At 42.6% G+C, this 14434-nt stretch overlaps 2 protein-coding genes across 2 annotated transcripts; both read left to right on the top strand.

Annotated features, from left to right (window-relative positions):
* The first annotated feature begins 2893 nt into the window (after positions 1 to 2893).
* LOC131877450 (speckle-type POZ protein B-like) lies at positions 2894 to 6115 on the top strand. The gene is made up of 2 exons (XM_059223121.1): positions 2894 to 3062; positions 3573 to 6115. Exon 2 carries the CDS (start codon positions 3750 to 3752, stop codon positions 5385 to 5387), a length of 1638 nt encoding a protein of 545 aa, XP_059079104.1. The 5' UTR covers positions 2894 to 3062; positions 3573 to 3749; the 3' UTR covers positions 5388 to 6115.
* Positions 6116 to 6801: 686 nt separating this feature from the next.
* Positions 6802 to 12400, top strand: LOC131877449 (DBH-like monooxygenase protein 1). The gene is made up of 12 exons (XM_059223120.1): positions 6802 to 7131; positions 7867 to 7974; positions 8151 to 8285; positions 8350 to 8643; positions 8930 to 9118; positions 9206 to 9344; positions 10692 to 10840; positions 10933 to 11179; positions 11245 to 11427; positions 11505 to 11706; positions 11779 to 11971; positions 12161 to 12400. The coding sequence occupies exons 1-12, from the start codon at positions 6931 to 6933 to the stop codon at positions 12371 to 12373; spliced, it is 2253 nt and encodes a 750-aa protein (XP_059079103.1). The 5' UTR covers positions 6802 to 6930; the 3' UTR covers positions 12374 to 12400.
* Positions 12401 to 14434: the final 2034 nt, after the last annotated feature.

Genomic DNA, 14434 nt, shown 5'->3' on the forward strand with positions numbered 1-14434 from the left:
AACAAATGCGTCAAATTACTTGAAATTTGGTCAAGATGTGTCTGAAAGAATTTTCTACAAATAATATTTTTGGCAAAAGAGAATTTATTGATTGTGTTTTGAGCAAATTCTTGTTTTATCAAGAAAACCTAATTAGCACTTTTCAGTTGTTGTACTTTAAGACATGTTTAAAGTCATTTTAAGTTTATCTGAATGCCTGGTTTTAAGCACATACCATCAATGGTTACGAAAATGATATTAGTCACATATTTTGTTCAATAATTATGCCAATAACTGACATTCAAAAATTTCAGCCGCAAAAGTTTAGGCCTTACTTGACGGGAAAGGTTTGGTGATCACAAAAAGATTGCGTTTCCTTGCTTTAGTGTCCTTGCTCTGCCCAACTGGCAGAAAAAAAGTTAAAACATACTTAAATCTAGATAAGTCATCTCCTGGAATAAATCAGTTATCCCAAATTCAATTCTTTTTTTTACTTTTTGGTTTGGCTTTTGACGGGTTTTTCTAACCGCTACAGGGAATGTAATCCCCCAGTACTGTTAAAATGAAAGGTTATAATTCGTCTATTAATTACCTTTCAATCTTTATGTGATATTTGGTCTATCAACGAATTTGTGTTGGCAGACCGAGCTAGTCCTTGAATGTAGGGTTGATCTGGAATGCTATCTAAGAATTTGTCCAAGTCTGACTTGAAAGATGCTACCGGATCAACAAGGCCTACGTATTCCCATGAATATTAGAATATTAGAAAATTAAACAATGAAGGAGCCCGAGAAAGAAGAGAGTTGGACTTCTGTGTTCGAACTAGCCTGGATTCTCGAAGACTTGAAGGTGCTCTCAAAACGCACATTAAGCCTCTGCGGTCACTAGAATTGACGCTAAATCCTGGGTTGGGATAAAGCTCATAAATGCTTTTGAAGACGTACAGTATCAAATACCTTTTGTGTCTTCTCTGAACACTGTACAATCCCAACTTTTCTAGCCTCTCCCCATACGAGAGCTCTCTCATATCCTCAATGTTCCTAATAAAACATCTTTAGACCTGCTCGACCTTTTGTAAACCTGCTGAACTAATTGGAGCCCAAATGGGCGAGGCATATTCAAGATGCGGCTGAACAATCGACTTGTACAGAGTTATCATCGTGATGCTATCTCTGGACTTAAACGTGCGATATATCCAACCACATGTTTGAAAAGCCTTACCAACTTTCAACTGGATATGCTCATCGAACTTTCCATTATTTTGGAGGACTACACCTAGATCTTTCACAGATGAGACCTGCTCATGAATTAATCCACATTTTTAAAGTCAGAGTTGTGGATCTCTCTTAAACTTAATGCTGAGTATGCGAATCATGAATGTTTTTGAGACAGTTCTTTTATTAACCTTTCATCATTGTTTTCACCAGGTTAAATTTCAATCCATCTCAATAAAAAAATAAGAAAGCCAATGGTCGATGGATCAACAGAAACATTCTGAAGCTTACAAGAGAACAAAGCAGTACAAATGTTCTAAATTTACAATTTTCATCTTTTGCACTTGAATCGAATTTTTCCACATTATACTCGAAAAAACGTCATCAGCACAAATGTCCCCTGTTCCAATTATATCCACGTGTTATGCGGAAACCAGGTGCGGACAAAGTATGTCAAATGTGTTGCCGTTCGTTTTAAGATCACCTAGCATGCGTGGCCTTAGTAACTCACTTGAAAATGTGAAGGTCGCGTTTCCAAGGGAAACCGAATCACCGACCTCGATTTCTTCTCTTCCTTCTTCTTTCTGTCTTTTTCATTTCACGTTTCCTAATCTGTAGCATCGAGGAGAAAGAGATAGAGGAATGTTGGATAACCAACCGGGGCATGAATCTGATTTCGCGGACGCTTAAAGGACACTTTCAACAATGTCCTCGGCGCGTCTTGGAAAGTGGAAATCGCACAGAGAGGTGCCAAATATCATCATCATCATCGTCGTCGTCGACGACTTTGAACAACTCAAGGTTTGAACTTTCATTTAGAAAAGTTTGCATGATTGCTTGTGGAAGGAGGTGGAAGTCAACTTTCATCCCCCGCCTTGACCCCGCTCTCTCGGCCCTTTTTTCAGGGACTCCGACCGAGTCTGAGGGTCTGAGGGTCGTCCTAGGGCCAAAGAGTGCCAGAGATTTCAAAATTGCGCAAAGTTTCACATTTCCAATCCCCTTGGCGCGTCCACACGCACTTCCACATACGTATAGCAGTGTGCATACAGTGGGGGAGCGGTGTTTCATGATGAGAGAAAGTGAAGATTGTGGAAAGAGAAGGATAAAGTTCGATGCGATAAAAGCTAGAAGAACTGACCTTGTATTTTTTCCCCCGAGCTTGGACTAGTTGTTGTACTGACAACCTCAGCGTTGCCATTTTTTCACTGCTGTTATAGAAGCGACACTTTTAGTGATTATATGAGAAGATAGGACATTGAATTTGGCAAATGTAATTAGAAGTTCAAGTCATAGCCAAAGATGCCATTTTAAATTTGGTTTAATTGTGCGATGAACCTGGCATGTTCGGAACATGAATCAAACTTATCTATGGACAGACCTAAACCAAGTTAACCTTTCAAATACATCACAGGTCATTTTGGAATCCCTCAAGTCTCTTGATATCCTAAGAGTTATAAATGATGCTACAGCATAACCAGGTTAGGCCGATCATATCCTTATTCTACTCGAGTAATAACCGTTTGTAACTTGAGCCAGATTCAATTATAATCAAATTGTCGAGATGTTCTTACGTATTTCCATCCAAACCCCACCAAGTATCCAACCCTTTGGCCTCTCTATTATCATTCCATACACTCTCGACCATTCACCTCTCCCCCGAATGGCAAGCCTGAGTCCAAAAGAGAGAAGAAAGAAATCGATTGAAGCTGTAGGAGTCTGGTGAGCAGGGACGGGTCGGTACGGGGTCGTCCTCTGTCTGTTCTCTGTGATTCAACGAATCAACGAATCGGTTCTCAACCTCCAACTCGTCCGTGTCCCACTAATCCAAGAATATCCGCATCATCGCCACACCGAGCACGCTCATTGCGGGTAAGCTATCAGTCCAGAACCCGGGCAACCCGTGGCACGTCTCAGACACGCCCTCCGTGTTGGGACGAGGGCGTGGTACTCTATCTAAACAGGTCCTTCTGTTGGAAAGGACAGATTGTTGTGAATGAAGGCCAATGGATTATCTGGTTGGGGCCGGAATTGGGGGATGGTAGGGGTCGGGTAATGGGGTGGACCATGGAGCGGTTGAGCCGTGGAGGATGGACGGATGGCCAAGTTTCTTTGTTTGGGAGGTTGAATGAAGGTGTGGGTGCGTGAGGTGGATTTGGTTGGGACGGATTGTGGGTGAGAGAGAGAGGAGGAAGCTGTTGTTGGCCTGATTGGGGAGGAGGCCAAGTGGGACTTTCTGGGACGAGGCGGTGACCCCAATTCACGTTTAGGGACCAATTCTGGGCTGACCTTGTTAGCCAGGTGGAAAAGTACAAAGTGTGGAGTTGAGGACGCTTAGAAACTATGGATATGGAGCCAATACTCGAATTGCTTCTTTTGTAGACTTTTGGTGTGGGACCCAAGAGCCGCGGATTGGGTTGGGCGATATCTGGATCCGATTCGGGCAGGAACGTGAGTCAGGAACGTGAGTGAGCTTCATCCAGGGAGGTCCTCTGAATCGACCCGCCAGCCTGGGGGAGCAGGGACCGGGTGAGGGCTACCGGAAAGTGGAATGGCCGAATGGATCCCCAATTGGCACCCTCAGCCGGTATTGCGCCTCTTCAGCCTGCTCCAGCCCAAGTGCCTCACGATATTTTAGAAGATCCTCCGGCGGACCCACCGGCCGGTGCACCCCTTGTGGTTGGCCCGCAGCCGCCCGTTGCTGCACCCTCTCCGGCTGTTGCCGCTGTTGTGTTGCCCGTGGCTCAGCCTCAGGGCGGAGGTCCCCGTCAGCCCGCCCCCGTGCCAGGAAACGCCGCTGGCGGTGAACTTCAAGCCCCTCCGGGTGAACAGTTGCCTTTAGGCGCGCCTAATCAGCCCGGGCCCGCTCCGCCCAATCCAGGTAGTGCCAACGAGGCTCGGGGTCAGCCTGCCCATAATAATCCGGCAGGACCCGCTGCCGTCGGTGCTGGACCTTCAGGTCAAGTTGCGCCCGCTGCGGCTGCCGCTCAAGGAGTAGGCGCCAATCAGGCCCATCGTGCGGCGTCGTATCGCGCCTCCGCGAATAATAACGCGGGCAGCATGGCCAGTCAGAGTGCTTTGGGGCGCGTGCCTACGCCCCCACCTTCGGATGCGGCCCCTCCCGTGGCCGAGAACTGGTGTTACACCCAAGTGAAAGTGGTCAAGTTCAGCTACATGTGGACCATCAGCAATTTCAGCTTTTGTCGGGAAGAGATGGGCGAGGTGCTCAAAAGCTCGACCTTCTCGGCCGGTCAGAACGATAAACTCAAATGGTGCCTGCGGGTCAATCCTAAGGGCCTGGATGACGAGAGCAAAGACTACCTGTCTCTCTATCTTCTCCTGGTGTCCTGTAACAAGAGCGAGGTGCGAGCCAAGTTCAAGTTCTCCATTCTCAATGCCAAACGAGAGGAGACCAAGGCCATGGAGAGCCAGCGAGCCTACCGCTTCGTCCAGGGTAAAGACTGGGGCTTCAAGAAGTTCATCCGGCGGGATTTTCTCCTCGACGAAAGCAACGGTCTCTTGCCGGACGACAAGCTCACCCTGTTCTGCGAGGTGAGCGTCGTAGCTGACAGTGTCAATATCTCGGGTCAGTCCAACGCGGTGCAATTCAAGGTGCCGGACTGTCGCCTCTCCGAGGATCTGGGTTCGCTCTTCGAATCGTCCAATTTCGCCGATGTGACCTTGTCCTGCAACGGGCGGGAATTCCAGTGCCACAAGTCGATTCTCACGTGTCGATCCTACGTGTTTGCCGCCATGTTTGAGCACGACATGGAGGAGAGCAAGCACAACCGAGTGGAAGTGAAGGATGTCGATCCGGATGTGATGGCCGACATGCTCAAGTTCATCTACACGGGCTGTGCTCCCAACCTGGAGACCATGGCCGCCGACTTATTGGCCGCGGCTGACAAATACGCATTAGACAGACTCAAAGTGTCGTGTGAGGAGGCCTTGTGCAAGAGCCTCAACGTAGATAACGTGTCCGAGATCTTGATCCTGGCCGACTTCCATTCGGCGGACCAGCTCAAAGCTCAAGCCATCGACTTCATCAATACCCACCACGTGACCGATGTGATGGAGACCCCGGGATGGAAACAAATGGTCTCCTCTAATCCACATCTCATCGCCGAGGCCTTCAAGGCCCTGGCCACTCAACAGATCCCCCCTATGGGCCCACCTCCTCGGAAGAAGCTGAAGTAAACGGCTGCAGCAGAGCCCAACAAGCACCACACTTCCCTGTAGAGCGCACACGTGCCTCCTTTAAAACACCCTCTCAAGAGTCACGAGCGGAGTATCTTTCAATATTATTATTATTATTATCATCGTCATTATTATTACGACTATTATTATTGTCTTTATTATTGCTCCTTCCAGCTACTTCTACCACTACTACTACTATTATTATTATTACTATTGCTACCACAAACAACCATTAGATGATAAATGATAGTTCAACAACCTTGTGAGTGTGTATTTGTCAATCAAAGAGTCGTCTTTCTCGATGAGCCCATCGACACCCATTATCATCAGATATATTTAACCATACATGCAAACTTACACCCGTGCCCATTGAATATCCCAACAGTAACCCCCCCTCCTCTCAATTCCCTCATGTTTCACTCTTTTCGTGTATTCCATCATCAATTTTCAATGTTGGTTAAAGCTCACAGATGTATCAACACTTGACACGGATCTCTAAGAATATATAGGATATCTGTTCTTCCACATGATTTGAAAATTTATCGATGTTGAAACTTAAAAATCGATTGCAATAGATTCCAACATGAAAGCCTCTCCTTCCCCAGGATTTTGATAGATCCTTATGTACTATCAACTTTCGCTCCTAACCCTCCCACCAAATGTATTCATTCTTTTGACCCAATCTATATGGATGAGTTAATAAATGGGCGCTAGAATATTACAACGAACTCCGTGAGTCTTACTGGAATTTCCTAAACGTCTCCATCGCCTTCTCGTAGCATCATTTCTCTCACATCTTGCCCCGGGCAAAACCAAGGAACAACTGCTCTATTCTCATTGGTCATGGTCTCTTCCAAGAATTCTACCAATCAACGCTCAGAAAACTATTCTAGACACCCTAAGTGATGCCGTTTTGGAGCCGTAGTTGATAAGGCAATAAGCAAGGCGTTTAGGAGCTTAGCTAGCTAAATCCTAGGAAGTGAAGCATAAAAAGCTTTGTTTAGGACCTGAATGACAGACTACATTTTGATGAAAAATTGTTAATTTTCTCACAAACTCAGTTGTTAATGTGAATTGAAGAGAGGATTGGTCAATATGTCAGAGAGAGCTATGAGTGAAATGAGAACATCTTGGGAGGACAGTTTTGATACTCTTTACTGAGCCCAAGAATGTTAAATAGTTGCAAATTAAAAATGAAAGCAAAAATGGTTAGAATGTGAGACATTAAGTCAAAAGTTTTGAATCGATCAAAAGATTAGGAATGATCAGTTAGAAATGGGTGAACTAAGTGTTGTCTCATCTGTGATAATTGGATTGCCTACAACGATGCATTGAGCACAAACAAGAACTATGCATAGGATTCCTACAATTCATTCTGACCATACCAATTCTGCCGCTTTGGCAGTCCTGAAATTCACCTGTAGTTTGGAATTAGTTTCTAAGGAAAACCAACACGACGTGTAAATAATCCCTGGACACAATTGTTTTGCATGATACTGAGTTGGCAGTGCATCATGGATTAGCTCAATGCTTCCTCCTCACCATGAGGCTCTGTATGAAGCTCATGTTTTGGTTTTGGCACCATTTCTTCTTCTTCCGACTCTCCTTGTTGTTGCTTTGTTCTTCATTGGTCCAATGTAATTTGGACCAATTGACATGGACTCATAACGTGCTTTTGGATCTATCTGGCCATTTCCATTTGGCTTGGACTCCGCGAGAACATGATATTTTATTCCAGATGTCGGTGAGAGCTCAAGGTCTTCTAATTCCATTTGATTGACAATGACATATTGCAGGGTGTTACAGATATAAAGGGACGCTCCGTCAAATCTCCATTGTTACCAGTTCGACTTTGAAGGAAATTCTCCTCATCCCTGATTGTTACCCATTCAAATGTCGAATTATATGTATTAAGTCTAAGCCAGATTCTAACATGGGGCCCCAAAAAATTTAAAAAAAATGAGAATTTATATGACCAATAATCACACGATGTTGTACATTGAAATGTGAGCATGTCTTTATTTCATTTGGTATCATACAGATTTTATGATTCCAACCGTTGCATTTTTTGTGATTTTAAGTGAACATACCACAAGGCAAAAACGTCATGAATATTGTAAAACGGGTTTCATAAAAACGGCGCAATTGACTGAAAAATTTGGAGAAGAAAAGATAAAATCATAATGTGATATAATACAATTGAATTACATTTGTTATTGCAACAATAAAACGTTTGAGGATCAAAGAAATGCAATTTATTAGTTAATGAACTACCAAACCAATTTTATTGCAATCAATTGTATTCAATTATTTCTGACACAAGTCTCTCTGGCCTTGTTTAAAATGTGCCATAACTTTAGTATCTTGGTGATGGATTTAAAGCCAGGCTGCACCTGGCCTGAGGGATATCATTTGGATTAGCAACCAAAAGTTGTCCAATACAGGAATACAAAGGGTAACAATAACGGTTACTTTTCAGGCCCAAACCCTGGGGTCCTTGGCTATCGGATTTTCTCCCAATGGTGGCATGGCAGGAGCCGATATCATCATGGCTTGGGTAGACCCCAATGGCAACATTGTCTTTCATGTAAGTGATCCAAATTGTTTTCATTGTTGATAAATAATGATGATAATGATGAATAAGTCTTTGATAAAGTTGAGTTGGTATTATTATTTCCCTGTGAAAATTGAAATTCAGAAAAACCTCATGCCGTTGATCTCTTTTGCTTCCGTGTGATAGTGCTTTCCCAATGAATCTTTTAGGACCGTCACGCAAAAACCACACTCAGTCCAGAAATCGACCGAAGTCAAGACTGTACCCTTTTTGGAGGATATGAGAATGATACTCACACTGTGATACAATTTTCTAGACCATGGGACACATGTGACCCAGAGCAGGTACTTATACAAAGTGCTACTTAATATGTTGAGTTGTAGCTACGTTCAATACTTCTTCCTTTAGGATCTAGTGTTAGGGTCGGATACGGTACGGTTAATTTGGGCGTTTCATCCGGAAGATCCGACTTCTTTGGAGGTACTGCCTTACCATGGTCACCAACGCCGTGGTGTGCGGTCGATTTATTTACGAGAAGACTCACATCTGTCTGTTGTGAAGCAAATGGAACAAACTGGCGAAAAAGTCCAAAACTGGGATGTGGTCAATGAGAAGCTCACTCTCCCCAATGACGATCATACCCACTACTGGTGTAAGATCTTTGAAGCTCCTCAATTGGAGGGAAAACATCACATGATTGGAGTAAGCTCATTTGTTTTTTTCTCGTTGCCACTCAATGGCTCAAATGCCTTTTCAACGCTTTATGGCATTTTTCTAGCTCCTAAAACCAACATCAAGACATTTTGGTAATACTCTGAAACGTACCAGTTCCTTGAATGTTTTACTGATCTTCTTTTTTTCCACGTTAAATACTTGACCTTTGTATGGAAGGTGTAAATTACCTGAACTAGTTTGCCGTGTCCCTGAAATCTATTTTGTTCAATATTCGAGACTTAGAGAAGTGTTCATATCTCATAAATGTTTCCAGTTTGTGCCCCTTATTGAGGCTGGTCACGAAAGTTATGTTCATCACATGGTTTTGTATGAATGCCATGTCCCTGATGATTCGACCGACCAATACTTTGCCCATCATGTCAATGGAGCGGGAGCTCGTTGCTACAGTCCCAATATGCCACCTGAATGGTCTTATTGCCTTGCTACTAACACTTGGGCTTGGGTAAGATCAATTGCCACATCTCCGATTGCCATGTGTGCAGATATTTTTTTTATTGCGTAACTACATATCATTTAACCATTGGTTCAGGCTGTCGGTTCTGAGGGAGAAACGTTACCAGCAAATGTGGGAATTCCGATTGGCGAGAATTTCAATGGCGCCACGTATTTCATGTTGGAGACCCATTACGACAACCCCGCGTATCATCAGGACCTTGTGGACAGTTCAGGTATATTTAATCAATTAAGTTAAATAGGTTTGTTTTAGGTGATCTTAAAACTTCCGACTATTATTTCAACTTGATTAGTAATGAGTCCAGTGTTCTCAAACTTACGCAAAATACAATTATTTGCATCCAAGTCAAAGCTGTTGTATAGACAACGCCTGTAATTGTTATGGAAGTTATTCTTAGATTATTGTTCACATACTGATCCATTGGAATCAGAGCATGTTATTAGAAAATATGTGTCCAGCTTAACAAATTGCTTAAGATATCTTAGTATGCCATAACAATATAAAGCATCTTTGAAGTTTATTTGCATCCTAGGCTTGTTTTTTTGCATCTTTATTTCTATGTTGATTTCCTTTTTTATGCATAATTTTGAGCACCTTAGTAATGACGCAACTTGCCAATATTTGATCTGTAAAACGTACACTTCGAAAAAAAGTTGCCTTTTTAAATTTTTTAGCCGAAATATTTTTTTTAAGTTGTGAAAAATGCCAATTTTTTTTGAGAAAATGAGAAAAAAATTGTGAAAATGTGCCAAAAGGTATAAATATGCAAAAAGAATTGATGCAACGGGGAAAAGGTCGTTGTTAGCCCCTTCTAGCCACTTTGCTGCATTTTATCTCTTACAAAATCTTAGCACCCAACTGTATTACCAGGCTATCCATGCAGTTTACAAAAAAAACATTTTTTTGCAATGTTCGACATGAGGATACAGATGTCATGGTGAACAATTGAATCTCTTCTGGAGTTTACTGTTTTGATGCTGAGGGTTTTTTTTGTTTACAAAATAATTTTGGGTCGGATCAAACCCATGATATGTAGCTTAAGTCATGGAGTGGCGTACTCCATGCTTAAGTGCAGGCTCTTTTTTTGCAGAAAACCGGAAAAGGGAGTTGAATTCGATATACTCAATTCGTTGGTGGAACAAACATTGTTTAGAGTTTAAGTTGCAACACCTAGACAAATCATAATCGTTCATTTATTATTATGCTAGGGATTACATTCTTTGCAGCGGTTAGTAATCCAGTGAAAACCCAACGAAAAGAAATTTGCGAAAAGGTTCTGGCTGAGAATTTAATCCTTCATCTGATCATGCTCCACCGAAGTAAAGTAAAGGTCCCAATCAAAGAACAACAAGTTAAGAAGGAAGCAGATAAGGACCCGAAAGACAATAGAAGGGCAAAAACGTCCTAAATGTGAAAAAAATAGTGAGAAAAATGGGAAAGCTTCCATAATAAAGTGAAGACTTTTTTCAGTGTTAGTAATAAGTGTGAAACATCATGCAAGGTGAAATGGCTAAACGAATATCTTCTGACTTGTCATGAAATCTATTGAATTTATTTGTAGGCCTCCGAATCTTTTATACATCAGAGCTTAGAGAGCATGACGCTGGGATGATTTTGCTCGGTAGCGAAGTCAACTTCTTGCACCTTATTCCACCCATGCAAGAGTCATTCATCACCGTAGGCAGATGTACGGCAGCATGTACGCAGCAGGTAAGCTTTATTTTCTACATTGCTACGTTAAATTTCGGAGTCTTTTTTGCCTCCCACATGCTTAACATGAAGTTATTACATCACATTTACAGGGCCTGGATAGTGATGGTATCACCATCTTACACGGCGTGCTGCACTCACATTTGGCTGGTCGAAAAACGAGGCTTCGACATATTCGCAATGGACAAGAATTGCCCATGATTGCCGAGGACAATAACTACGATTTCAATTACCAAGTATCCCGAGAGCCTCCAAGCGTCACCAAAGTGTTGCCAGGAGATGAGTTACTGATGGAATGTGATTATAACACACGATCTCGCGATGAACCGACTTTTGGAGGTATAAGCAATATGTTCTTGATAGAGAAATGTAAGGATTAGGATTCCTCAATGATCCGATTTTAGGTCTGTCAACCCGTGAGGAGATGTGCTTGGGTTTCTTTTGGTATTATCCCCGTCAGAAACTGGCGGATTGCCGATCTCTGCCCACTCTTCAATCCTTAATGAAGGCTTTTGGTATTGACTCGATATTTGGGAAATCATTTGAAAAACTATCGGTGTTCCTCAAAGACATCGGGGGTTCACAAGGTAAGCAACAGATATTGTAATTAGCATGACTTTTTCCCTTACTTCTAGTTAAAATGATCTCTTTTCCACCAATCTAGACTCTAATGGAGCAAGTTTAGAGGATTTGTTGAACATTTTGGCCTCTGAGACTGGGAGTGATTTATCAGAAGCCTTAAGCGCGGATTCCAATGGGTTCGCTAGGCCAATAACCGAGGAGGATCTACTCAACAAGCCGTTTTATACGGTAGCTTCCGATCCTCCACAAAACCAAGGCATTAGTCAAAGCATTCAAGATTACAGGTCGGTATTCCAAACTGCCTCTTTTATTGAGTCGACTTCCATAACTGAACGGACTGTTTTCTTCCAATCTAGAAATTTCATGTCAGACATGTTGTTGAAAATTCGAATCAAAACTCCTTCAAAGTACTTCAATCGTACTATTGGTGAGCATTTTGCCCTCATGAATTGGATGGACCCTGAAGAGAGTAGAGATATCCAGGACGCTATCCGCTTCGGAGATCACAGTAGCCTTTGCCTTGCTCATGGGAGAAGCCCTTTGATACCGGTACGTCAAATTGTTATTTATGTTAAGTTTAAGTATCTCGATAAGCTTTTAAGTAATTATTTCTTATTTTCAACACGTTTTACGAGAAAACCCATGAACAATGCAAAATGGAAAACTCTTCCAAAGAACATTTGTGTATGCAGGTTTTGGTTGGGTCTTCGATGGAAGCTTTTTTATTTGTCTTTTCAGTATGAGGCTCAGCCATATCCCAAATTTCTTTCATTCGAAACGAACGAAACTAAGTGCCATATTCTTAACCACACGCACCTGTTGTCTAAGTATACGCAAACTCGACGAAACCCCATGAATTTAGTGGATCTAACTTCCTCTGCAATTATCAAAAGACCTTTCTGTCAAACGATTGGAGCAGTGCTATTACTTGTGCCATTTACACTGTCTTAGTTCAAATAAAGGCTTGTCAAAACTGTGTTCGTAAGGCGAGAGAACAAAAGCAAAACGGGGTGGGTCAAGTTACTGCCGTCCTATTAAAGGCTGGATGAACTTCAACAAAACATTTCACAAAAATGAGTGACTGGATAAGGTTTTACTTCCTCCTTGTGCTATTTGTCTCGGCAACTTCGTCTTCTTGTCATTTCTTTAACACAGTCGCAAACAAATTGTCTGCCAAAAGTTTGATTTTCATTTTAGATGAGGAACAAATCGAATCCGAGAACCAATTCTTAGTCAATTGTTTTGGTTCGTTAGAAAAGTCCAATTATTTTTCTGGTCTGGATATAATGGGGAATAGTTCATCTCTTGGACACAACCTACACATTCTCTTGAACATCCCAAAGCCTAAAATGATACTAACTATAGAGGCCAGTGGAGCATTTCGAGAGAAACACATCCAGTGGATGTTTCCACAAGGAACTCAATTTGACTTTAAGTTGCGCCTAGACTCCAGAGTGTACATTTATGAATATGTTACGGACAAGATATTTATCCACGAGGTCTACGACATACTCAACTATTCAAGGGTATGCCAGGAAATTGGGTCGTATCCAGATAACATGGAATTTAAGAGCCTGGTGACAAGACGGAGGAATCTTAAAGGTGTGACTCTTCGTGCAGGTCAGGTAGATTTTGTCGCAATGGGACGACCCGAATTTCAAGGCCAATTTGGAGGGCAACACTTCGATAGCTTGGAAAAAATGATGAACTTTTCAACCGTCTCTGTATTCCCCAAAGCTGGAACTTGGGGGACTTACTTTCCTAATGGTGAATGGAATGGCGTTGTTGGATTATTAAAAGAGGGCGAAATTGATATATCCATGGAGATACTTAGTTCAACCGAAGATCGCGACGCCATTCTAACAATGACCATGTCCATTTCTTCAGACACAGTCAGCCTAGTGTCTCATATTTCTCAAGAGAACAAAGCCAATATTTGGAATTACTTGGAAATTTTAACCATTGATGTATGGATAGCGTATGCTGGAACAATGGGGTTTGCAACTTGCATAATATCTTGGGCGTTCCGCGACTATTGGTTGAATACTTTGGGACAGCTATCACAAATGTCATTGATGTTAGGTTCAAGTGTTAAACCAAGAGGATGGTCCGAACGAGTGGCATTTCTCTCCATATTCACTTCGTGTTTCCTGGTGTTTGCATTTTACTCAGCCTTGCTCACTTCAACCATGACATACTCCACCGCGCCAAACGAGATCAGCAATTTTGAAGACGTCCATCGTTTAGGATATCAAGTGGTTTCTATAGAGTCCTCAATGGTACACCAATTATTAACTTCTCCACATGCTACCCCTGAATTGAAAAAGCTTTCTCAAGCAACAGTGTTTTACCCTCTCGGCAAAATGGAAAATGCCCTTCGTGGCATGGATAAAGTGGTTGGATTTACAGTTACAGATCAAAAGTTTTTGAGCGGAAAGATCGCCAGCATTGGCGATCAAACTTACACCTTTTCAGGATCCTTTGCCTTCCCAAAGAACACTGATCTGAACGAAGTATTTGACAGTGCCTTAGTCAAGCTCAAAGAGTTCGGTCTAATACCGCCCGTACCCCAAATCCCACACATCCGGACGCTCCAGAACATTGCTTCAAATGACCCAGTGGCCTTGGAATTTGCCCACATTGGATTGCTGTTTGGGGTCCTTGTCTTGGGTATCTTGTTGAGTTTTACACTAATGTTACTTGAGGTGCTCCACTTCACAAGGCGTAAGGGTTCGAGGAAATATGCCTAACGATTCATTCGTCGCAGTCAAATTGACATCGTCAATTCTCTACCATTTCTTTGGCGCAATCCGTGATCAACATTGTGGGGCAATAATTTCCTTTCAGCCCAATAACCAAACATCTGATGGACTGGAGTGAGCATTCCTGTTTTCTCTACTGTCAAGTCTGCCTGTCTGCCCTCTCTAACAGCCTGCTCGCGACTGAACGTCTCCAAGCCAATACGGAGGATAGCAATTCATGACTGCTGCCGTTGAGCGAGGTTTTCACTTG

The sequence above is a fragment of the Tigriopus californicus genome, chromosome 3 (genome assembly GCF_007210705.1).
Source record: "Tigriopus californicus strain San Diego chromosome 3, Tcal_SD_v2.1, whole genome shotgun sequence".
NCBI lineage: Eukaryota > Metazoa > Arthropoda > Copepoda > Harpacticoida > Harpacticidae > Tigriopus > Tigriopus californicus.